The 26,372-nt window shown below is 47.5% G+C and overlaps 1 protein-coding gene across 1 annotated transcript in view; it reads right to left on the bottom strand.

The window, feature by feature from the left end:
* Positions 1-26,372, bottom strand: part of LOC111160478 (nidogen 1) — an 82,302-nt gene that overhangs the window by 34,975 nt on the left and 20,955 nt on the right. Inside the window, exons 2-9 of the mRNA XM_022523620.1 lie at positions 19,749-20,048; positions 18,221-18,447; positions 15,465-15,838; positions 12,917-13,066; positions 8,063-8,314; positions 5,197-5,397; positions 2,620-2,865; positions 1,631-1,774 (exon numbers count right to left, since the gene is read on the bottom strand). Coding sequence (XP_022379328.1) covers positions 1,631-1,774; positions 2,620-2,865; positions 5,197-5,397; positions 8,063-8,314; positions 12,917-13,066; positions 15,465-15,838; positions 18,221-18,447; positions 19,749-20,048 — 1,894 coding nt within the window. The remainder of the gene's footprint in view (positions 1-1,630; positions 1,775-2,619; positions 2,866-5,196; positions 5,398-8,062; positions 8,315-12,916; positions 13,067-15,464; positions 15,839-18,220; positions 18,448-19,748; positions 20,049-26,372) is intronic.

Here is a 26,372-nt window from a genome sequence, read left to right as displayed (position 1 = left end):
CCATCAGCAGGCTAAACGGTTACACGGTCTGTTCCTGCAAGCACGTGTTCCTGCTCCCCATTATTTCAGATGCCCCAGTGAGCACCTTACTCTGAGCCAAATACAGGAACATACTGACAGTAGGACCTGCCAACCTTTATGTTAAATCAGCACACGAAATCTGCCACTCGTCAGAAGGCTGGATGCCAGACCCTAGGCATCACCCCTCGATTTCATGGCTCACCGGATTCTCAGACCCCAATCCCTCAAGGGGACTGGTCATCTTTCTGGCCAAACGTACAGGTGCATGCCACTCTTTCACTAGGGGAACATCCTCCTAGCATCTGCGACACCTGCTAGTGAGCCCTCGGCTGCAGATTTAGGCAGCTCTGACTGAAGTGCTTGACACTCCTGCGCTGCTTGCTTCTGCTGGATGGACTCGTCACTGTGTTAGGAATCAACTCACTGACCCTCGGTAGTGCCCTAAAACTTAGTCACAAACACATGGGTAAGTATGCAAAATTATATTATAATCAGGAGCGCCTAAGGGGCTCAGTCAGTTAAGTGTCTGCCTTTGGCTCAGGTCATGATCCCAGGGTCCTGGAATCGAGTCCCACGCCAGGCTCCGTGTTCAGCGGAGAGCCTGCTTCTCTCTCTGCCTGCTGCTCCCACTCTCTGACAAAGAATAAATAAATAAATAATAAATAAATAAAATCTTTTTAAAGACTCTTAAAAAAAGAACGTATTAGTATGCAGCTGTCATGGGTAAGTATTCAAAGTTAAACTACAATCAAGTGAGTCTGGTGAGAAGGCAGGGAGCATAACGCTCACGCGTGAGTCAGATCCCCGGTCCGACATTCCGGTGTCACCAGCTCGCTCGGGTAAGCCGCAGCATTTCTAAGCTACAGACAAAGGAACGAACCTGCCACCAGTGGAACAGCCATGATCAAAGTAAATATATAAATAAACCGCATTAGCAAGTGTTGGCCAGGACGTGGCCAAGGGCAGCCCCCGTGCGCTGCTGGTGGGAATGTGAAATGGGACCCCCGCGAGGGGAGAAGTGTGGAGGTGCTCGAAGAGCCAAACCGGGAATCACCCTGTGGCCCAGCGACTCCACTTCTGAGTGCGGCCCTGGAGACTTGAAAGCAGGGACCCAGACAGGTATTTCGTACACTCGGGTTCACAGCGGCATCACCCACACCAGCCAAAAAATCAAAGCAACCCAAGGGTCCACTGACAGATGAAGGAGTTAAACAGACGGCAGTGAGTGCACCAACGGGATCGATTCCCACCCTCAGCAGGAAGTGATCTGGGCCCAGGCTACCACGTGGTGAGCCCTGAGGACACTATGCTCAGGGAACTGAGCCAGTCATGGAAGGACAGGACCGTGTAAGGCCACACTATGAAGTATTTAAAGAGTCACATTCATGGAAGTAGGGGCTGGGGGGACAAGGGAATGGGGAGTTGTTTAATGGGGACGGTGTTTCAGTTCTGCAAGACGACCACAAGAACCCCAGTTGTGGGGCCTGGCACACGCCCTGGTGCTCCCCTCGCCCCTCCCCCTCTTCACCCAGCCCTCTGGTCTGCAGACTTCGGACACCTCCTCCTGGCCTCTTCCCCAGCCCCCACAAGTCAGAAGCGATGGTTGTACCAGAGCAGATCCTTCCATCCCCTCGGAAGCCTATGGAACACTCGCAGGTGAACTGAACCCCAGGGCCAGGGCGACAGGCGGCGTTGGTGTCACACCCGTGAGTGCCGATGTAGCAAGGGTTCTGCAGGGCATCCGGGGAGCCATCTGTGAAGGAGAGACAAGGAAGCCAAGTGAGTGATCCAGGGATGCCTGCGGGTTTCCTCCTTCCACAGAGAGCAAGGCCCAGCTGATGACCCAGAGGGTCCTGGAACTAGAAACCAGCTGATTCCCATGTCACCCTTGGGCGGGATCAGCAAAGCACGTCCCTCCAGATCCATGCCTGTTTTTGTAAATAAAGTTTTATTGGAAACCAGCCGCATCCATTCACTTGCAAATAGTCTATGGCTGCTTCCGTGCCACAATGGTAGAACTGAGATCTTCAGACACTACAGGGCTGGCAAAGCCTAGAATGTTTAATGCGGAGCCTTTTAAGAAAAAAAAAAAAAAAGTACCACCCCCAATGCCCAGGGCCCAGCTGTCACAGGAGGGAGAAAGACACCTGTCTTCCTCCTGCTTTATAGAGCTAAGCAAGGACAAACACGGCCGGCCAGGGAGGTGGCCTGGGTATGCAGGGAGCACCAAAAAGAATTCAAAAAGAGGCCTAATGCCGGACCCCAAGCATATGGAGCCCATGGGGCTGGAAGATTTGGGTGACACGCAGATGGCATACGAGCTCTCCAAATGCCAGCTCACCGCACGCAGCCCGGAGCAGCCCCAGACCGGACCTCGGAGCCAGTGACGTGCTGCCCCTGGGTGGGGGTGCGGAGGCTCCGTGCCGGACCTGCACTGGCTTTACCTGGAGTCTGAGACCCTGAGCACACGCTTTCCTTTCACGGCCGAGCACGAGCGCGCTCGAATACCCTGCCAAAGCTGGCCGTGGCCTTGAACAGTACGCTCTGCCCCACACGGAAGGATGAGGAGAGAGGTTAGGTACGGGCTGCCACTCCTACCCCTCACGGGACCGATGGAGTTGCTCAGCGCGTAGCGCAAGATCTTCTCCTCACGGTTGTACAGGACAAACACGCTGTCCACGGACAGCTGCTGGGTGCTGGGCAGGCCCGGCCGGGAGGGGTCGTGGGCGCACTCCTGGAAGGTGATGGTCTGGCGCCACTGGTAAGCGTGGATGTCGGAGGGGGCGGCGCCGTCCTGCTCTGGGCCCATCACGGTGTACTCCCGGGATGAGGACGACGTGATCACTGCGATGCGGCGGCCGGAGAAGGGAGACAAGGCAGAGCGACAAACGGGGCAAGAGGTTTAGTCGAGGGCTTTCAAACCACGGGCAGCGGTCTCTACCCAGATGAGCGATCCGATGGAACAGGTACCTAAGACCGTTTACTTCTGTGTTGGGACTCCTTGTGCTACCTCGGTCTCCCATACTGTTATGGTCTTGCTGGCACTGGTAATATTTCCCGCTTTCTCTCCTCAAGGGCTCTTTGTAACTTCTGAAGCCACCCAGAATCAACCGAGAGATCGAGTCTGGTGGAAAGGGCACACACGGGAAAGCAGGTTCACTTGAACCTACACCAGCACGCACAAGCTGTGCAATCGCGGGCCACTTACAACTTCTTTAGTCCCCATTTCTTTTACAAGTAGGTTGGGGTGAGAATGAGATAATGTATATCAAATTTCTGGACCCACGCAGGCTAACGCTACTAAGATAAACTACCACTGATGTAGCACTGACCTCGCGACTAGCAGAGTGCTGGCAGCTTTCTATAGGTTATTGCATCTGAGATTGAACAAATAGTGGCTGCTATGTATCACCCTAGATGAAGCAGTTCTCTGATACAAAAAAAATAAAAAATAAAAAGAAGACACTATGTGGGTTTCATGTAGACAATTTCTGGAAAATTACTAAAATGCTGTGAGCAAACCTCAAGAGAGGAGAAGAGAGACAGTCTTCCCCGCTCAGGAGAGAGCCTGATTTTCAACCATACAATGAAACTCCCAACTTCCTATTAAAAAAAAAAAAGAAAGAATAAAAGGCTCTTTATTTTTGTGTGCTCTGCTATAGTTCATAACAAAAGCCAGAGGATAAATAAAAGATTAGTATAAGCTGCCTCTTGTCCAGCTCCCACGTGCTACGCTGCCAGAAACACCATGTGGTCGCAGGCTGAGTGCAGCTGGGGTCCCGCTGCTCATTCCAGCTCCCATTTACCAAGCCGCGTGGTCTCCAGGGGAGCCTGATCAGGCCACAAGCCGTGGTAATTAGTACAACCTCGCTGGATGGCGATTTAATGAGAGACTTCAAAAAGCTCCTATTGTTTGGCTCAGTAACTCTACTTCTAGGAATTGAATCTTAGGAAAGAATCAGAAATTTGGTCAGGATTTATGATGAAGATGGTCCTTGGAACTCATTGTGGGATGGGAAAATTGGAAATAACATAAGCTTCAGAGAAGAGAATGGTTTAAATTAATGGCCATATAAGAGAGTAGTGCCGATTCATTAAAAAGGATTTTCAAAGCCTATTGAATGAACTATAAAGTATTCAGGATTTTAAATTAACTGGAAAATGAAGATATAATAATGGGGTACCACTGCGATTCTATTTAAGTAAAAAACTATATACCCAACTGTAGAGAACATGATAATACTGCATCAATGTCAGGTTTCCTGACGGTGATCATTGTGCTGTGTCCACATAACAGAATATTTTTGTTCTTAAGAAAAACGGGAGACTTATTCAGGGGGTGGACAATCACAATGGCTACAACTTACTTTCCAAAAATGTATTATTTGCAAAAATATATATATATATATATCTAGGTAAGAGAATGGTAAAATATATATGGCAAAATCTTAACAATTGGTGAAACTGGGTAAACGGCAGGTGGAAATTGTGTTACTTTCAACTCTTATGTAAGTGTGAAATTATGTGAAATACTAAATTAAAATATAGGTGTATACATATATACATATGCACATATATTTACATACGGATACAACAGCCATGCTGTAGGTTATATCCCTAGGACTTACAAGATCTATATTGAAATTATTATATATATATATATATACACACACTTATTTACTTATTTATTTAAAATGGGGTATTTTTCAAGATTTTTATTTTTAAATAATCTTTACACCCAAGGGGGGGGCTCAAATCCTCCAGTCCACCCCCCACCTACCACCCAAACAGCCAGAAGCCTCTGCTGGGGTATTTTATATGTAAATGGAGAAAAGGCTGAAAGGAAATAATTTAAACCTAATAATAATTATGCCCCAGTTTTACCATTATGCGTAATTTCTTTTTTTGGGGCACTATTTTTCTATATCTGTATTATGTCTGTGCATTATGTCTGTAATTAGAGGAAAAGGTGATTTTAATAAGCTAGTGCCCATCTGTTTCCCGCTAGGAAGCCCAGGGGACTGCCCTGGCATAGGGCCACTGGAGCGGTGGGTAGGTCTGGAGTCAGTGGGGAGCTGGGGTTGTCCCCACAACCCTCTCCCCCTGGCCCTTGCCCCCTCCCCCCACCTCCTTACCCCCATCCTCCCTGCCCCCCATGCAGCGCTGGTGGCTCACCCCCACGGGAGTAGTGGTAGAGCTCCGTGTAGGGCTCGATGTGCACGGAGGAGCCGAACGGGATGTGGGGCACGTGGCCCTCCAGCTCCGTGTCGATGGTCAGGTGTCCGTGCTCGTCAATGCCGCTGAACTGCTGCTTGATGATCAGCTTGCCCGGGGACCCCACGAAGGTCACCTCAGCCTGGCGGGTGAACTCGCCTCCTGGAAAGCAAGGCCCGTCATTCTACCATCTGGGAAGTCCCCCTCAGGCCATCCCCAGGCTTGGGGGTGCTGCCCAAGGAGACTCACACCTCCTCCATGAGTGCTTTAGTTGGGTCGGGAGACACAGAGCTGGTGACGCTGAGGGCAGAGCTGGGACCTCCACACGGCCCCGCTGAACACAAACAGAGGAGAGAAGCTGCTTCCCAGCCCCACACCAGCCTCTGGGACATGGCGGGACAGAGCTGGGAGACACAAAGGACAGGAGTCTGACTCCCAGCTGTGCCAGGTACTGACTGAGCGAACCGGAACAAGTTACCCAACTGCCGAGCCTCCGTGTCTTGATGATAAAGACTGATACAGGCTACCTTGTGGAGACTAGATGAGATAAAGCGTGTTACAAAAGTGCTCTGTCAAATGTCAAGGGCTCCAAGATGCCAAGTGGTGGTGACAACTGTTGGAACAGTTCAGTGAGCTGCACACCATCACTGGTCCCCAAAACTGCCCAGGGAGCACTCACGACGGGGGTTGGCGCAGCAGCTCCCCTCAGCCTGTGCAGCCCCAGACAGAGGCAGAAACACTTGCCCTACTACCAGCTTCTTCTCTTTTCCACATGTGCAGACCCCCAGGACGGTGGGGATGCTGGCAAACTACGGCCCCGGCGCGAACTCTGGCCAGCAGCCCTGGGGCCAAGAATGATGTTTACGTTTTTAAATGGTTTATTAAAAAGCCAAAAGAATAACATTTCATAGTACGTATATTATCATACATATTTCACATATATAATATGTGAAAATTATATGAATATTGAGTTTTAGTGCCCACTAGCAAAGTTTCATCAGCCACACTAACTCATTTACATACTAGCTATGGTGCTTTTGCTCCCGAGTTGCAACGGAGATGTATAGACAAGAATATTTAGGCAAGGGGCGCATGGGTGCTCAGCAGGTTAAAGCCTCTGCCTCCGGCTCAGGTCATGATCCCAGGGTCCTGGGATCAAGCCCCGCATCGGGCTCTCTGCTCAGCAGGGAGCCTGCTTCCTCCTCTCTGCCTACTTGTGATCTCTGTCTGTCAAATGAATAAATAAAATCTTAAAAAAAAAAAAAAAGAATATTTAGGCAAAGCAAATATTTACGATCTGCCCCTTGGCAGAGAATGGGACAACCCCTGCTTTATAGTAAGGACCCAAGTCCCAGGCAGATATCCAAGTGCTAATCCAGTTCCCGGGGCAGTTAAAAGCCACTGTAGTAACACAGATTTGCTGTGGCAGGGAATTTGTCAAGTCTCCCTCGGCCTGGCTGATGATAGTTGTTACGAAATATTGCCAGTTTAAATGAACCCACAGACAAAGCAACACCCCGTTGAAAAGCTGTGCAGGGAAGGAGCAGCATCTGTGGTCTGACTGCAAAGCTCCGCTGTGTGTGCAAAGGAAGGAGCGTGTTTGCATGAGAACATGAACTCAGTAATAATACTCGGGATATATGCGCCTGTGGGAGAGAGGGAAAAAATATTAGGCCATGCATTTGGTATCTTATGGGTAGTGCTCCCCTTTCCAAATATGTATCCTCTCCTTTCTTAAAATGATCACATTGGGGCGCCTGGGTGGCTCAGTGGGTTAGGCCGCTGCCTTCGGCTCAGGTCATGATCTCAGGGTCCTGGGATCGAGCCCCGCATCGGGCTCTCTGCTCAGTGGGGAGCCTGCTTCCTCCTCTCTCTCTGCCTGCCTCTCTGCCTGCTTGTGATCTCTCTCTGTCAAATAAATAAATAAAATCTTTAAAAAAAAAAAAAAAAAAAAATGATCACATTTCCAGAAGCCTCTGTAGCTGTTGGAGGGTTACCCTTGCAAAGCCTAGAGACCCTGCCTCACTGTGTCTCCGCGAGAAAGTCTGGCTGAGGCTCCGGCCAGGCAAGGCAGTGGGGAGATAACAGACTGAGGCCCTCAGAGGCAGCGATGAGTACTGTGACAAAGAGCAGGCTCCAGGTCCTGCGAATGGCCAGAGAGGAAGGACACAGTCTCTCGTATCCAAGCTGTTCCAGGAAAGGGCCTCCAGCATGCACAGCGGAGCTGGCCTCAGCAGAACGTGGGAGAGGCCATGGCCACACTATGGAAATGCCCCCCCCCCCCGAACCTGACCATCTGTCCACATGTTTACTAAAGACTGAACTGTCCCTGACAGGGTAGAGCCTCTAAAAAGCTCCAAGGAAAGTCAGGTTTTCTAAGACTTGAGAGGATTGTGTTTCTCAGGTTTAATTTTCCAGCTAGAAATGAAAATTTCCTGTTCTCCAAGCAGATACCGAAGCAATGTCAAATATCAGATCAGGTTGGCTGGGAATTTGGAGGCAGGACTAAGAAACAGAATGAGGGATGGGAGGCTTGAGAAACACTTCGGGGTGGGACGGTGGAAGAGATGACCTCATGTACCCCGCTGGAGACTTCTAAAACCTCACCACGAAATCACTCCCTGATCAAAATGCAATTCTAGATGGCCTTAGTGAGTACATACTAATCAAAAAATTAATGATGGTTTTACCTCAACATCTTCTTTCTGGAGCCCCCAAATGCTCATCAGTAAGTTGTCTGCAGACCTGGAGTTCCCCTTCCATTCACACCCAGGCTCCCCAGGCACCCCCGGGAGGCCCACTGACTATAATGTCTGAGACAGTTTACCTGTGATGCTGAACCCATTCTTGAATCCATCCTGTTCCACCGCAAACATCCATCCAATGATGCCTCCAACAGGGGCCAGGGGAAGCAGAGAGTAGCCAACGGTCTCGGGAATGGTGCTGATGGCCGTGTAGGAGCGCCCATGGTTCATCACCACGTAAGAGTGGAGGTCGGTGTTCTCAAAGACGATGGGGACCGGGCTGTTCCCCACAAAGATCCTTCCTTTCACCTTGCCATTAACTCGCTGGGGGGAGCCTGAGCAGGAAACAAAGAAGCCAGCCTTTTCAAAAAGAAGAACGTGCCTGGTAGGACCTATACCTGTATTTAAAAAAAAAGTTTTTTAAAGATTTTATTTATTAATTTCTAAAAAAGATTTTATTTATTTATCTGTCACAGAGAGAGAGTGAGAGAAAGAGAGCAGGCAGAGTGGCAGGCAGAGGAGGAAGAAGCAGCAGGCTCCCCACTGAGCAAGGAGCCCGATGCGGAGTCAATCCCAGGACCCTGGGATCATGACCTGAGCTGAAGGCAGATGCTTAGCTGACTGAGCCACCCAGGCATCCTGGACCTGTACCTATAAAGCAAAGAGACAGAACAGCATTGGGGTAAAGGGCTTTGGGTTAACTCAAAGTAGTTGTCCCCAAGAGGACAGTACATACAACCGTCTGTGAGCCTTAGAAATTCCAGTACCCTGCCTCTCTCCCATGCTGATGGATAACAGCACGGAAGGAGCTCCGACGGGAGCCACGTATGATGGAGGAACTTCGGGGACAAATGAAATAATCTTAGGATAAGAACAGTGTCACGGGTGATGCAGAACTAGGTGATCCCATCACTGATCACTTTTGAGTGTCTAAGGGACGGAATGAGCAATTTGGGTGGGACAGAGGCCCAGAACGGATGGTCCTGGGGATCTGGGACATTTGGCGGCCTGATCTATCACACATCTTAACACACAGCTTGGGCTCAATTACGGTCTTCTCGCCGAGCGTGAGGACTGTCCATCGGCCCAAGAGCCAACAGCCATAGGCACCGCAGATGTCATGCACCACACAAATGTGGCCAATGGCTCCGACCAGCTTGTAGGCTGGGGCGTGTTCATGGCTGACTGTTCCATTCAGACAACTGGGAAAGATATGCAACCTACTATGGAAATTTAAAAGCTTTTGCCATTAATTACCTAATAATATATAAAGAATAACATTTTTGTTTTAAAAAACACGTTAATAATAATTGTCAGCATATACCTGGGGGAAAATACCAGAAGAGATATACACAAAATTGCCAGGAGGGATTAACTCAGGGCAATACAGTAAAGTTTCCTTTGCTATAACATATGCCTCTATGTTTCATGAAGATCTAGGAGGTGCATATGTTCCTGTTTAATCAGGAAAATGTCAGATCTAAAGAAATGAAGTTGTTCTTGCATTCAAATAAGAAAACTTGGGGCGCCTGGGGGCTCAGTGGGTTAAGCCTCTGCCTTCAGCTCAGGTCATAATCTCAGGGTCCTGGGATCGAGCCCCGCATTGGGCTCTCTGCTCAGCAGGGAGCCTGCTTCCTCCTCTCTCTCTGCCTGCTTTCTGCCTACTTGTGATCTCTGTCTGTGTCAAATAAATAAATAAAATCTTCCAAAAAATTTTTAAAAAATAAGAAAACTGAAGGTTACCATATGACCCAGAAATTCCAACTCCTGGATATATTCCCCAAAGAACAGGAAAGCTAGGTCCACACAAAAACTTGTACGCAAATGTTGTTAGTAGCCTTGTTCATCACGGCCAGAACGCCCATCATTGGTATAACAGCGCAACAGAACACATAGCTAGAAGAAAGGAACCAAATACTGACGGATGCCAAAACACAGACGGACCCTAGAAACACCTGCTAAGTGAAAGAAGTCAGACTTGGAAGGTTACATATTGTATGATTCCGTGGAATGAAATGGAAAGGATTCCGAAGAACACAACCCATCAGGAGAGGGCATGGATCAGTTGCGGACAGGGGCGGGGGACCCGGGGGAAGTGGGAAAGACGGCTAGTGGATACAGCGTTTCTTTCTGGACTGATAAAAGTGTTCTACAACCAAACAGAGGTGATAGTTGCCCAAATGAGTGAAGAGCCGGAAACCCACCGAACTCTATGCTTTAAACAAGGGTGTTAATTATATCTTTAAGAAAACTGAAGGACCAGAGAGTTGAGCATCTATTTCTGGGCTCTCTATTCCGTTCCATTGATCTATATGTCTGTTTTTGTGATGTCCACAATAGCCAAACTATGGAAAGAACCTAGAACAGATGAATGGATAAAGAAGATGTGGTTCATATACACAATGGAATACTATGCAGCCATCAAAAGAAATGAAATCTTGCCATTTGCAATGACATGGATGGAACTAGAGGGTATTATGCTGAGTGAAATAAGTCAATCGGAGAAAGAGAATGATCATATGATCTCTCTGATATGAGGAATTTGAGAAGCAAAGTGGGGGGTTTAGAGGGTAGGGAAGAGAAAAAATGAAACAAGATGGGATCGGGAGGGAGACAAACCATAAGAGACTCTTAATCTCACAAAACAAACTGAGGGTTGTGGGGCGGAGGGAGGGGGGAGGTTATGGACATTGGGGAGGGCATGTGCTATGGTGAGTGCTGGGAAGTGTGTAAGCCCGATGATTCACAGACCTGTACCCCTGGGGCTAATAACACATTATATGTTAGTTTAAAAAAAAGGTAATAAAAAAAAAAAAACTGAAGGAAGAGGTCAACAGATCACCTTGGGCTGTTCAGGTTTGATGCAGAATTAAATTCAATCAGTTATCGATTGCACATACATTGGTTCTCTTCCTAGATTACCAGGGACAGGATGTTCATGCCCAGCTCCTTCCCTTGGGACTCAGCAGAGTTTTCGGAATGCAGTAAGTTCTCCGTGAAGTCTGTTGAGTAACCCTGGACAGACAGGCTCACCCTTGAGCACCATCACCCATGTGCAGATCTTTTGCTGTGTTCAGGACACCCAAGCCATTATGCAGGGTCACTGACCAGACAAGGCATGCTTGATACACACAGTGCTTCTGCACACAGATTGTGTCATTACACCGGGGAGTGCTATGCAGTTGGAAGACTAATAGCGAAAAAATGCATCCCCCAAACAATTACAGAAACAAGCAGGAAAGCCAAGCGAAGGAAACCAAACAAATTTTTTCCACCAAACCTTGAGCCAGAAAAAAGTTTTAAAAGTAGCAAGAATCCAACAAATATTTAAACCACAGAACTATTATGGGGCGTGTATATAATGTCAAAATATGCAGCTGGACAGTCTGTTATAGCTGAGCTTGCCACCAAACAAACTGCTCGGCATTTCCAGCTCTGATACAGGCGTGGGAAGAGCTAAGAGGTTGCTCTTTGAGAATGAGCTCTCCTTGCAGATTCTGGAAGCTTCTCTCAGGCCGAGAGAAGTACAAAAGCCAAGCCTGAAACAAAGAAGCAAAGGCACGTCATACCTGGGGTGGTGGGATTTCAAAGAAAACAGAACATATTTACAGAAGTTCAGAACATCCCCCCGAATTTACATGAGACGGAGACATAATTTTCTTTCATTTCTTCAGATGGTATTTAGCAAAACTCACTTTATCTCACTGTGACCCAGAAGGAAACTTTTTTTAGCAAATTGAAATAACTGATTTAACTACAGCTATGGCTGGCGATGTGAAAAACAGAAACCATTCCTCTGACTGAGTTTAATTTAGTCAAATTTTGCAGAACAGTTGAGGTTCCTCATTCAACACGAGGAAAATGACCAGTGAGTGACAAGTGAGGTGACTTGGTGTCTGAGGGGACAAAGGTACAGTAGGGTCGGGTTTTTGTTGCTCTTGTTTTAATTTGAGTTTATAGCCCCAGGCTCCCGGAGGTCTCACTCTCTGAGTATCATTATCCTGACCCTCTAGGCTTTCACCCAGATTCTCCTGCTCACCCGAGAGCATCAACACCGGCTGGTCCTCTTGGGGGCAAAGCTCGGACTGACACCGGCCTACAGCCGAATGGGTTTTGGCGTCAGCCCCACAATGGGTCTGTTGCTCCAGAATTAAGTGGCGCACCCCTCATGTCCCGCCATCATCATGCTGTGACTTCAGGGGCATGACGAGAGGACAGCCTGAGGGGAAGGGTGCTGGAACACACTTTCCCCACTATGAACTTTGGTCCACACCTGCCCACTGTAGCCCCGCTGGGGTTTCACAAGCTCTCGGGTCTGTGAACAACGCCACGGAGGAGGTTGGAAAGAAACAGAGGAAAACGAGAGGCATTAACCATGCCTGGTCCAGGCTGAGTTCTTTCAACACTTCAGCCTTCATCCCACACGAGGGGCAGCTGTGAAGCTGGGCTCCCACAGGCAGTCATTTCCAAGACGGTGAAGGACAGAGCACAGGAAAGGAAGAGACCTCACCATAGTGCTAAAGTGGGCATTCCCTGAGAAATGGGCTTTAGAGAAGGATGAGAAAGAATGGTAATGAGAGATTAAATATCACTTAAAATCTAGTATCTACAAAAAACACTACTCCCCCTTCGGAGAGCTGGGTAGAGGCCAACATTTCAAAACAAACCTCAAAACAAAAACTCCACTTCCTCCTTCTCCCTGCACAAATGGAACACGTAAAAGCCAAATGCCTTCTTTCCTTTCCTGAGAGAGAGAGAGAGAGAGAGAGGGCGCGCGCAGACGGAGAAGGAGAGAGGGAATCCAAAGCAGGCTCCACGCCCAGTGTGGAACCCAACACTGGGCCCAATTTCACAACCTGAGATCATGACCCTGAGTCGAAACCAGGAATGGGACTGTTAATGGACTGAGCCCCCCAGGCACCCCTAAAGCCAATTACCTTCTGCAACACACTGCCGGCCGTTGCCGGTGTAGCCGGCCACACAGCTGCAGCAGAAGCCGGTGGCGAAGTCCCTGCACTCGGCGTGCACAGAGCACTGGTGTCTGTTGTTGGCGCACGTCTGGCGGGAGTCCGTGTTGTAGCTGAACACTGTTCAGAGAAAACACAGCACCCTGTCAGCGCTTTGCACAGTGGGGGGCCAGGCTTCCCTGTACTGTGTGTGCCCAAGCCTTGCGGGAATTCCCATCTGCGAGGGGCATTCTGGGCCAGGCTCACCGCCGATAGCCACCTAGGTCCTGCAGTGGCTCCTGCAGTCCAACCACCAAGGCCAGTGGATCTAGAAGGAGTCTGAGAAGTCACAGTGGTGTTATTTAAAAATGTTATAATCCAAGGGGTTGGATCATTGAATCCATATTATCACCGTATCAATACTAGGTCACCGCCACCCAATATCAACCTTAATATGGTACCCGGGTAATGGGGTCAGATTAGCTTCACATTTTGGGACAGAACTCAAAAAAAATTTTTTTTTACTAACTTTTAATTGTGGTTAAAATAATTATATATGTATATACATATATCTTAAAATTTGTCATTTTGATGACCTGAAAATATTTTAAAACTTTCCCCTTTTTCTCCCCCAGGGGAAAATTCAGAAGCTCTTACACGTAGAAGCTGATTAGAAATAATTCCCTGGTCACACTTGGTCTAAAGCTCTTTGACCCAAGAAAAAAAAAGAATTTCTATTTCAAATTCCTACCTCCCAGCTTCATTTTGTGAGAATTATGAATCATCTCATTAAATTTTATAATCCAGAGCAAATTAACTTAGAATGAAGTTCAAAAGCTCACAGAGCCGGAGGGGGTATGGGCTTTTCGAGGGGATAATGATCCAATTTATAATTGAGTGTTATGAGGGAAGAAAAAAGTAAAGTTTAACCTAGGTAGATGGGATTCGTCTACACAGGCGGGAATTCGTCTACACAGGCGGGAATTTCCAGTGCGTATAAAGGAGGCGTTTGGCGCTGGGAACACTTGGGCCCTAAGCTGAGCACACGACGTGACTGACGGCTTCGGCTCCAGCTGTGGCCCAGCTCCCAGTGGGTCCCTGACGGCCTGCGAATCTGCAGGCGACTTTTCAAGTAACATCAGGAATGTACGGCTGCCTACAGAAAACTGACCTTTCTCATAAATACAGTGAAAGAAAGCCATGGGACAGAGGAACAGAAAAACATCTGTTTTAGACACATTGGGGGTTCAAATCTAGGCTTTGATCAGGACCAAGTACTATCTATATACCTCCCTAAGTCGTTAGTGCTAGCTCTGATCTCATGTCAAAGCGATGGCTTCACAGATAAGAATCCCACAGACACCTAGATAGGGGAAAAGCAGAATAAGACTCCAGACTCCACATGGGCGAGTCAACATACTCCCCATATCTGGGGGGGATTAGTCCGGAACCAGCTATTTAAGGGAAAAGAACTGTGCGCTGAGAGCTGTTAGCGTCGCCCCAGGAAATCCGGGATGTGGAGGGGAGCTCTGAGTCATGAACCCAAGTCCTCCTCATGCCATAAAGGGTAACCTCGCCATGTCTGTGCCTTGGAAGTTGAGCAAGCACAGTTCACGGGGCCACCAGATCCTGTCCGAGCTTTGGTATACTCAAAGAAGAACAGACATTTAGAATGACTGCTGTGAAGCAAATCAGAAGAAGTAAAGAGAAATAAAAATTGAGTGAATCTTGTGGATGGAGTTGATTTCTCTGGGGGCCTTATAACCTCGTACTAGAATCAAAGCATTATGTGGACGCTTGGACCATCTCACGTACGTGGATGTTAGAGGTTACAGGTCAGCCTGAAGCTGAATCAGTCCTTCAGCTCAGTTTGAACATCTGTTATAAGACAAATCAAAGCACGCTGGTGCGCCAATGGTTTTTCCATCAAAAATGTAACAAAAATCCGACAGAATATGGTTGACAAGAAAAGATTGTATTTTAAAAACTATCTTTCAAAAAAAGGCATCTCTAAAAGGGTGACTCCATTGGTTTTGTATTTTTACATCTTCACAAACCAACTCTGAAGCTGACAGGACCTGGGAGGAAAAAATAATCAACCACCCTCATTCCAAAACCAAGAGGAAACAAAGATATCAAAGATAAACAGGGTAAATAGCCAAAGAAATTTCTAGACTGTTTTTTCAGGTGGGTGAATCTATTTCTGATCCCAGAAGTCACAAACAAGAAAATCTGACTTTCAAAATAACTCCAAGGCAATTTTCTCTTTAAAACAGGACCAAAAGGGAGTCAGGAGACACTTGAAAGAGCGCCGGCTCAGCAGCCTTGTAGCCGAAGCCCTGATCCCCATAGATCCCTCGGAGTCTTTGAAGCCATCAGGCCCATCCAGCTAAGCCCCACAGCCGCAAGGGCCGCCCCTCTGTCCCCAGCTCTCATCCTCCCAAACCATCACGTAAGGCGACAGACACCCTCCAGCAGAACTCCCATTGGGAGACCCAATTGCTCCTGGACAGACCCGCTGGGTGGCAAATGGCCTCACCCACTCCCGTCTCCTCGACTTCATCCACGTCTATGACCTGCACGGGCTGCCGGGGAAATGTCTCCGCGGGCGGCTGGAACGACCTGGTCCTCTCCGTGGGAGGCCTGGGGCCTCTCTCGGTGGGCAGGCGGCGGGGGGCGAGGACACGGGGCGCACTGTGCGTGTCTGGGTCTCCCCTCCCCCGGGCCTCGTGGGGGAAAGGTGTCGTGCTCGGGTCCTCCAGGTCCAGCTGTGTCACCGGCTCGTAGTCCTCGTCATCGTACTCCGCTCCGTCGTCCAGTCCGAGGCCCACATCAGACGGCACCACGCCGCTGGCTGTGGCGGGGCTCCCGATCTCAAACACCCAGACACCCTGCTGCCCCGAGTTGCTGCTCCTGGAGGAAGGACAGGTTTCTTAGAAACGGGCCAGAAACCCACAAACCGCCCCCGCTACGCAAGCAGGAGGAGTCCCGGGGATCTGGGTGTCAACCTGAAACCCACCGCCTACTCTGTCTTGGTCTCTGCTTCTGGCAGATAAGTTCCTAAATCCTCGTAATCTCCGTCTCTTGCATGCGCGTGAGATGACAGGTGGCTGGGACCCTAGGGAGCTTCAGGATGGACACTTCCATCCAGTGGGGCACGATGAGAGGGTTGGAACGTTCAGCCCCACGACCTGACTTCCAGAGACGGGAGAGGGGTTGGAGACGGAGTTAACAGCCAATGGCCAAGGAGTCCATCAAACATGTTTATGTAATAAAAACACCTAAACGATGAGGTTGGGAGAGCTCCGGCATTGGTGAGCACAGGAGGATGGTTTGCCCAGAGCCGGCACGGAAGATTGAAGCTCCCTCTCCCTCCAATACCTTGTCATATGCATTCCTTCTATTTGCCTGTTCCTGAGTTGCACCCTTTAAAATAAACCGGTGATAGTAAGAAAAGTGCTTTCCTGAGTTCTCACAGAAAAGTTATGGAACCTGGGGTGGTGGGTGTTCCAGAAACCCCTGACTTACAGCTAGCAGACCAGATGTGCACGAAATACAGCACCTGGAAGGGCTGGCTTCCGAAGTGGGGGCAGTCTCGTGGGGTCTGTGCTCAGCCGGGGCTGTCTGCATCAGAACCCCGCTGAATTTTAGGACAGCGAAGGGATGCCCGGAGAGTGAGAGAATCGGTAGGTATTGGGAAAAAAAACCCATCCACGTGGTGTCAGAAGTGTTGTGAGTGAACATAGTACAGACTTGGATTATCAGAAATGCCAGCTCTATCAGCTGTGGAATCTCAGACAAGTCTCAGTTTACCTTTTCCTGTCCCTATAGTGAAGTGCAAAGGAAATTCAGATCCGAAAGGCCTTGTGTAATTAAAAACCACAGTAGAATGACCCTAATCTCTCCTTCCTTCTCCACCATTTTTACTGTGCGTCTGTGTCTGTGATTGGAAGCTCTCCTCCCGCAAACTATGGAAAATGACCAGCTTCTACATGGGAAAAGAGGGGACAGACATTACCCAGTGGAGAACCCTGAGCAAAACATCGGGGGTGGGACAGGGGATGAGGAATCGAGAAAGCCTGCAGAAGGAGAGGGGTGTGTGCTCAGTCTGCCTGTCCGAGGACTCCGGGAAAGGCAGTGGTGTGCGGGGACCCGCCAGCCAGCTCAAGAGATCCAATGGCTACATTTTAGTAATTTTGCAAGCCAGTTACTAAACAGAGCCACGGCAAAAAATTAAAATCACAGGAACTTACAATCCCATAAATGATTACAAAAACGAAGGCCATAAACACTTGAAACTCATCACATTGAATTATTTTACTATTATCTGTGTTCTGGAAGTTAGTTAAGTCTACTGCATCTGTGTGGTGTGAAGAACGGTTCTCTTCTCAGCTTCCTGTGGAGCAAGACAACATGTGAAGCTGGCACCCAGCCAGGCGAGGAGTGATCACACCAGTGAAACAGGCAAGCACCAGAGACGAGGGCTCTCCCCACCACACAGAGCCCCTTGCTAAGCACACCATTAAGCCAAGGGCAGACAGGTTTTACACTTAGTTGGACTATATGAAATTGGGAGGGAGGCTGTTCTCTCTTCACTTTTTAAGGCACAATGGGAGGGGAAAGATTCTAGTTTTAGAAGAAAGCAGTCCAGCTTTCCCCACTTTTCCCAGATTCTGCAAAATAGCCCAAGAGAACCCTAATTCTTTTTTTTTTTTTTTTAATTTTATTTATTTGTTTGACAGACAGAGATCACAAGTAGGCAGAGAGGCAGGCAGAGAGAGAGAGTGGGGGAAGCAGGCTCCCCGCTGAGCAGAGAGCCCGATTTGGGGCTCGATCCCAGGACCCTGGGATCATGACCTGAGCAGAAAGGCAGAGGCTTAACCCACTGAGCCACCCAGGTGACCCGAGAACCCTAATTCTGTTGTAAGAATTTCTCCCCTAGTCCATGTGGGGGGAGAAGGTTTTTCTCAGCCTGGGTTCACAGCAGGAGACAGGGTTTGAATAGCATTTATTTCTAATTGTAGACTCACAGAGGAGCTGGTAGAAACTTCCAGATGGGCATGGTATCTGAAAAAGGGGATGTCTGTTCATTCTGAGAGTATATTACTTTGAGTTCATCAGGAAAAAAGCACTACATAATATAAAACTATATACAACATTTAAATCTCTGGGAACATTTTTAGGTAATGTTCTTTAGCGCCCATTATATCATCCTTAATAAAATAATAAAATGATCATCTTAACAATAAAATGATCATTAAGGGGAGAATCTACTGGAGAACAAAGAAAGCATACTTGGCCAAATTTCCAATTGATTCTCTGTCATTAGCAAATATGTTATAAGCTCCTTCGCTCTTCCAGAATAATCCCTGTACACCTTGACTGAATGCAACCACAGCGGGAACTTGGCTCTCGTCCTTCTTCGAGAATGTTGTATAGAACTGCAGACCGTCTTCAGGATAGAGGAAAATGGCATAGGAGCTGGAGTCAGAGGAGGCCAGAACAGCCTGGAATGTATTTCTCTGTGAAGATGAGTTGAGATTCAGTTACTCGGGAATATATCGATACATTTAAATCGTTCGATTCACCAGACTATACAGAGAAAGCCCAGAGGTGGCAGAGGTCTCACCTCATTCTAGAAGTATTTCTGTAGCAAGAACCAGGTACTCCAGGACGGCTCCACTTAAATATCTCTAAGGCTTTGTCAACATGAAATTTTCCAGTCATTTAATGAATCACCTTCTGCACGAAGGGTAGCCAAAAATTCTAGAGATGGTACCTCTGGACGGTGGCCTAAATCTCATGCCACTTAGCAAATTCTTACCCTTAGAATTTGTTTCCGTGGCCATTAAACATATTAACCACACTCACCATTCGTCATACATTTATTGAGCCCAAGCAACATACAGTTAAGTGCCCGAAGCTGGGGGATGGGAGCAGAGGAGGTTGTGCGAGTCTAGAGGATCAAGTATGGGTTGGACACCAGTAGTGGGGGTCAGGGAGGAGACGTACAAGCAGAGAGGGCAGCAAATCCAAGTTCCTGGGGCTGGGAGGGGCCGGATTCCTGATCAGAAAGCTGCAGACAATTTGATACAGCTATGGCAAAGGGTGTGTAGAAAAGGAAGGGTAAGGGGAGATGAGGCCCAAGAGGGGGGCAAGTGCTCTGTACACGGGGCTGGGTCCTCACTACTCAAGTAGAAGGGACACACAGTTGGGAAACTGAAGTTTTTAAGCAGTTTTCAAATAGAGCATCAGACAGATAAAAAAGCAAGGTGTGTCCTGCAGGCCCATAACAGGCTTTCCCAAAGAGTGTTCTGCGGGATGTAATATATCTTATTTGGGAGGGAAAAAAGAGTATGGCCAAAAGGTTTGGGGATGGCTAAATTTTTTTTTCTTTAAAATTAAGCAGGTTTCTTTATTGCAGGGCTTTTCAGAGTGAGTCATCAAGGGGGAGATCAAGTTTTGCATTTCCCGAACTTATCTGAGCATGGGAGGGCTTTTTGCCAAGGACTATCTTTTAGGACTGGTGATCTGTGGTACCCACTTTGGGACATCCCCTGTCCCAAACCTGGAACATCCTCTGTTTAAATGGAGTGCTTTTGGCCCTTTCCAGTTTCTCTCTACTCTGTAATACTATAAAAATTAAATAATGGTGGAGTGAAATTGTTTTTTCTAAGGAGAAAGAGAGGCATGTCCCAGAAAGTTACCTTAGACCTAGAGATGACTTTTTGACCTACTCAAGTGTCTCCCTTCCTTCAAGGAAGACCAAAGTGTGCAAAACCAACCTGTTGACTATTTGCCCTTGTACCTGGGAGAGCCTTACCTTGCCTTCCTGGTCGGGGTCCTTGCTGGGTCCCTGGTAGGGAGCCACAGATTCCCAAGTGACAACCACCGCGCTACTGGACTGGAAAGGGACTTCTGGGAACCCCCTCTGGACACACTCTGCAGCCAGCTGAGTGATGGACGGGGATAAGTCCTCCCGATAATAAACCTTCCCGAGGCCATCTGTCGTGTCCAAGTCTGCCAGGAAAGGTGCGACCGCTCCGAAGGTTGGTGGGAAGAAGCCCAGAGAGGACTCTTTGGCTGGGGGTTCACTCATGGCAATGATGCCATTTGTGGTGACCTGTACAAAACAAAGCAGAATTAAGAGGAGAGTGAGAAAAAACGTCTTTCTTGGGGACTCTGAGCTCCCACGCACAGAATGCTGTCACAGGTACCCCCAGTATGTCAGATACAATAGAACTGGAGAAGGACATGATCCCGAATTATGAAATTCAGCTCCTCTCCTACGCAGGATGGGCTGGTGGAGGGGGCGTGGGGCAACAGTCACAGGACCTGACTCTGGCACATACATAGCCGTCACTGGACCATGGATATGTGTCTTGAACTTCGAGTCTTGGGTTTCCCATGTGTGCCTGCTTTACATGCAAAGCACCACTCAAACCTAAGCCATTACTGAAGGCTTCACTAGGAGCACCTGAGTGGCTTAGCTGTTAAGCCTCTGCCTTCGGCTCCGATCATGATCCCAGGGTCCTGGGAGCAAGCCCTGCGTCGGGTTCCCCGCTCAGCTGGAAGCCTGCTTCCTCCCTCTCCCACTCCCTATGCTTGTGTTCCCCCTCTCACTGTCTCTCTCTCTCTGTCAAATAAATAAATAAATAAAAATTTTTAAAGATTTTATTTATTTATTTGACAGACAGAGATCACAAGTAGGCAGAAAGGCAGACAGAGAGAGAGGTGGAAGCAGACTCCCTGCAGAGCAGAGAGCCTGATTTGGGGCTCCACCCCAGGACACTGGGATCATGACCTGAGCCGAAGGCAGAGAGCTTTAACCCACTGAGCCACCCAGGTGCCCCAATAAATAAAATCTTTAAAAAAGTAGAGTGTTCACTAATTTACACGACAAACTGATAACCATTACAAACCAGAGCTGTGCTAAGTGGTGTGGGTCCCACGATGGATAGTACACGTCTCTCACTTCAAGGAACCCACAATCCAGAAGCATATGGGAAAGGACTGACACACACAGATGATGATATAATGAGTCATGGGGTCAGGAAGTCACTTTGGGGGCACCTGGCTGGCTCCGTTGGTAAAGCATGAGACTCTTGATCTCACAGTCGTGAATTCAAACCCCACTATTGGTGTCGATCTTACTTAAAATAATAACAATAAATAAGTAAATAAATTGAAAGGGCAGCTGTTAAAAGGAGGAAGTAAATTTGAATGGGGCCTGAGGGTATCATTTTTTTGTGAATAGTTTAATGTGTCAGAATAAGAGCTAACACTGAATGTTTACCATGTTCCAGACATCTTATTAGCATTTAATTTTCAGAAGAACTCCATAAGACTAGAAACTACTATTATCACATTTTCCTGATGGAGAAAATTAAGTAAGTTAAATTTGTCCAAAGTTACCAGTAACTGTCGGCACTGGGATTCACACCCAGGGAGCCGGACTCCAAAGCTGGCCTCGTAATCACTACACACAACCTTCTCGAAATCAGTTCTAACTGCCTATAAAAAAGAGATTGGTGTTCTTACCCAGCTAACCCCCACACTGCTGGGAAAAAGGGAAGGGGACAAAGACCCCCTTGATTGTTGGAGGGTACTCAGGGGTGGGGGTACTTGGGTTCCCTACAAAGCCATGCTAAGAATGAGGCTTTGAGCCCCCCGCCCTTTCTTTTTAGTGCACAACCCGCTGATGACATAGAACACCACTTCAGTGTCCCTTTTACTTCGAGAAACTGTGAATTTAAAAAAAAAAAGCCCAAATCAAATGGGAGAGACTTTGCAAATGGCCCCTGGTCTGCACTTTTAAGAGGTGGGGGATCAGAAGAAAATGAAAGCAGAAAAGGGGCTCGTTCCAGTGCAGGGGTTGGTTGGAAGGCCTGTGGGTTTTCCAAGTCACTTACTTCCCTCCCTGCTCCTCCCACACAGCCTTCTCCCCTCCTCCCTTCAGACCTCATCCTTAGAGGAGGGGGTGGGGTGGACACAAAGAGGAGGAACTTAAAAGCAAACCCTGCAACAGGCCAAGAACTGGGTGACAAGGTTCGAGGGGGTGGTGTGGATCTGGGCCCAAGGAAGGGAAAGGAACAAGAGTCCGGGGGGTTGCAGAGTTGGTGTGGGGACTTAGCAGAAGCCCTGCTGCTCCCTTTCCACCTGTCTGCTGGCGATTTTCTGGAGTCAGGGAAGGAGCTCGGCCTGCTCTTCCCCATCCTACCCCAGGTCCCCGTCCCACCAGCCCATCCACACCTCTCCCTGATGTGGGGACATCCCAGTGGGGCTGCCGTGCGGGGGCGTGGGAAACAGCTCGTTTCCCAAACCGGCAGAAGCTGGCGGTCCTGCCGCTGATGGGAAGCGAGCACGCGGAGGCCACAGATGGAAAACTCGGTTTTAAAAAAGCTGTTTTCCAGTGAGATTTAAATCAGTTCAACAGTTCTGAAAACACAGGTGTCTTTTACGATTTCGAATCTGGGTACAGGATGTGTCTCTTCTCACAAGGAATGCTTTGGGAATCGAGTTTTGAGACAAGTATCGAGAAGCAAATGCTTTTGGACACAGACCACATGACTCTCATTAGTATTAGTGCTGGAAAATTATTTTTCAGCCTTTTTTTATGGCATTTGCAACTCAGCTGTTGGTGATAAAGAAAGACGACGGCAGAGAAAGATGTCAGAGACAGAACACCCGGAAGGTTCATTTGACTCTGAGCTTTAAACTTTTCCCCAGTCAGTGTTCATTTGTTTGTTTGAGATCGACCAAAGCCCGGCTGACTTGAATAATACTCTTACACTTGGGGGCCAATCCCACCGCACACATCTGTCGAGCATGTGATGCTCCTGTCGTCTTGTTCCTTTTCTCCATCTTCTCAAAGTTGAGCAAATTGACAGAAGCGCGGGGAGCACAAAGGGAAGGGCCTATTAAATACTTAGGAGGCCAGGAGGACGGACTCCCTTTCTCCCCCATGTCCTGTGTGTCCCACCTCTGAGGTACCTGGCACTTGCTCTATCCCCACGGCCAGCGGCACCTGCTCCCCAGGGCCTCACACTTTCACTCGACCAGCCCGGTGAAGTACGGACTCTAAGAGAGCCTTCTCGTCTACCCAGTGTGGCTCTGCCTGCTCAACCCTCCTCCCTTCCCTCACTCCTTGAGCCCCCATTTCTGTCTCCACTTCCTGTTTGTTTCCCTCTAGGCACAGACCACCAAGTGTAATGACCTTATTGACTCGTCTGCTGGCTCTCGCTACTTGCCCCCCCAGGCGGTATGTCCCTTCAAAAGCTGGGACCATGGCCACCTTAGTCACTGCTGGAGCTGCAAAGCCTCTACACCACCCGGTGTGTGTCAGTCCTCTCCCTTCCCGACCTCCTCCAGAAGTTGGGGGTGGGGAGGTTCAGACAGAATAAGGCCCAAATACCAAGGCTGTGTGAGAAATAGCACCTGAAAATGTGTGAGTTCCATTCATGAGCCCATGAAAGATCCCACATTATGTATCACGGCTCCTTCCCAATGGAGCCCCACGCCGGCCACTAAAACAGAGTCTGCACAATGACCCGATGACTCAAATCCAAGCAAGTCTCCAGATCTAACTCCCAGTTTACAGGAAATAGACGGGACAGAAGGACATGTTCAGTGATACTATAGGGACATGACCAGCCAAACCCAGAACATGGAACACGGTGAAGGACAAATACTTAGTTTCTTCAATAAAAAGATTTCCAGAAAAAAAGGTGGTGAGGGTGACCGGTAGATTTAAGAAGTCCTAAGAAAACTATATGCCAGATCTGGGTCCAGGGTCAGACTGGATCTGACTTAAGCTGGACTGGGTCCAGTAGGAGGCTTTGAGTGAATAAAATTTTGTTTCAAGGCTGAACAAACAGGTTAACCCTACCAAAGATAATCTTGAAATAAAGGCCACAGTGCAGACCTTTTAACCTAGATAAGCTTAGCCATTTATGAGGTATCCTAGAGAAAAAGGGGTCCCAGCCAAGGACTCAACATAAAAAGTAGAGAGAAAATGATTTCTCCTGCCCTCCCACCTCTGGTGACTGGGATGTGACCTGCCAGGACACCCCACTCGCTCCAGAGCATGCAGATGGGATCCTGGGAAAACTGGCAAAAGCCGGGAAAGGGTGAGAATTCTTGCCAAAGTCAGCTCTCCCAGATCTCTATCTGCACAGCCTGCTTGAGAGAGGAAGGTCAAATTTCATGTTTTCCTTTCCTTTCCAGATTCAGATTGGCAGGCAAAAACATTTGTAACAATTAGGTCTTTGAATTGTGACTTGCAGATTTACTTTTGGGTACCCATTGGTTGTTGATGCTTTGTCTCTCTAAGGAATATCTACTGCCTTCTTATTTATCTGGTTTTGTGTCAGGTGGGGGGCCCCCCAAAGCTAGCCAGACAGAGATGTGTGTTGCCCTCCATTTGTGGCTAGGGTCCTATCAACTATTGCCAACTCTTCGGGAGAATTGTCTAAGTCTTCCTTTCTTTTGGTTATCTTTGGGAGTGGCGAGGGGAGTTACCTTGGGGAGGCAGTATTCTTTGTATCCTCTTTGGGGGACGCCTCTGGCATCCAAGGGGTTGTTCAGTTCTGCCGGCAATATTGTTTCTGCCGGCTGAAACCTGATAAGATACTGGAAGGGATTTTTTTAAGTAGCTCTATGGTCAGAAGTTGGCTGAGTGAAGCTGATATCCAGAGATGATAGCAATATGTTTTTAGGATTTCTCACCTAAGCTACAATCAAACTATGGACCCAGAGGAAAAGAAAAACATTCTGAAGTCTTTTTGGAAGACTTGGAAGGGTTTACTGCAGCTCCAAATCTAGAACACGAAAACCTTTTGATTTTCACCTTGGTAGAAGACCTTCACCCTGATACAAAGAAGCAAACTGAAGATAATATATATAGATGGGAGGTTCAGCCCCTTGATATCTTTAAGGCTAGATCCCAATTGTTTGCGCAATTAAGAGCAACTGTCCTTATCTCACAAATCTTTACAAAACCAGCAACACAGCTCTAGAAACAATCCAAGTCTACCTATCATTATCATCCCCCAAAATTCCCTATTCATCTCTGAATGCCTGCAGATATTGTAAAAGATTAGAACTTTGGAAAAAGAACTCGCCTGCTTTAGAGAAAATGAAGGGAAAATTTAAATAGCAAAGGCCCTACACTTCTGATAACAGAAAAATATACCCTAAAACTCCTAGAAGAAAACTTGCATTTCTTCTCTGTCCCTAGAAGATGAAAATATTACCTCATCCTCGAAATATAAAACACAGCCCACATTCACCTGAGACTGAAGGAAAAAAGGTGGGGAGAAGGAGGCTTTTTCAAAATATAAACACTTAAAAAATCTCACTCACCCCAAATCTAGCCCACAGCCTCCATAAGATTACTTGCCAAGGACAAATACAAGTTTGAAGTCTCTTCCACAAATATTACTAAAAAGCGTTAGCCACCTGCCGTCGGACCAGATAAAGTTTCCATCTGCCAGAAACAAAATGTGGATCCAACTGTCCTTCCATAAACTAGTGCCTTCTGTAGTATCATACCAGTCCCACAGCTAAAATTTTAAAATAAAAGCTAGGAGATCTCTGTGTGCATTTGTCTGCATGCTTATGTATGTATATTACAAGTGTGTGATTTGTCTTCTACCTCCAGATGGTAATGCCAAAATGAATTTGTAAAAAGCTCTATTTAATTGGTTAAAGGCAAACATGCATGATATCAATCAAGTGTACTCTCAGAAATATAGAAACTAACCCAAATGTTTTTAAAGCTTATAAAGATTAAACCAGAAATCAATGAAACAGAAACCAAAAGAACAGTAGAACAGATCAACAAAACTAGGAGCTGGTTCTTTGAAAGAATTAACAATATTAAGAAACTCCTAGCGAGACTTATCAAAAAGAAAAGAGAATGGACCCAAATAAATAAAATCATGAATGAAAGACAAGAGATCACAACCAATACCGAAGAAATATCAACAATTTAAAGAACATATTATGAGCAACTATATGCCAACAAATTAGGCAATCTGGAAGAAATGGATGCATTCCTAGAGATGTATCAATTACCAAAACTGAAACAAGAGGAAATAGAAAACCTGAACAGACCCATCACCAGCAAGGAAACTAAAGCAGTCATCCAAAATCTTCTAACAAACAAGGGTCCAGGGCTGGTTGGTTTTCCAAGGGGAATTCTACCAAACATTAAAGGAAGAATTAATACCTATTCTTCAGAAACTGTTTCAAAAAATAGAAATGGAAGGGAAACTTCTAAAGTCATTCTGTGAGGCTGGCATTACCTTGCTTCCCAAACCAGACAAAAACCCCACCAAAAAGGAGAATTACAGACCAATATCCCTGATGAACACGGGTGCCAAAATTCTCATCAAGATACTAGCCAACAGGATACAAGAGTACATTGAAAGGGTTGCTCACCATG

This window comes from Enhydra lutris, unplaced genomic scaffold, assembly GCF_002288905.1.
Source record: "Enhydra lutris kenyoni isolate GAN:26980312 unplaced genomic scaffold, ASM228890v2 scaffoldscaffold76, whole genome shotgun sequence".
Classification (NCBI taxonomy): domain Eukaryota; kingdom Metazoa; phylum Chordata; class Mammalia; order Carnivora; family Mustelidae; genus Enhydra; species Enhydra lutris.
This window is presented reverse-complemented; position numbering and strand designations above follow the sequence as displayed.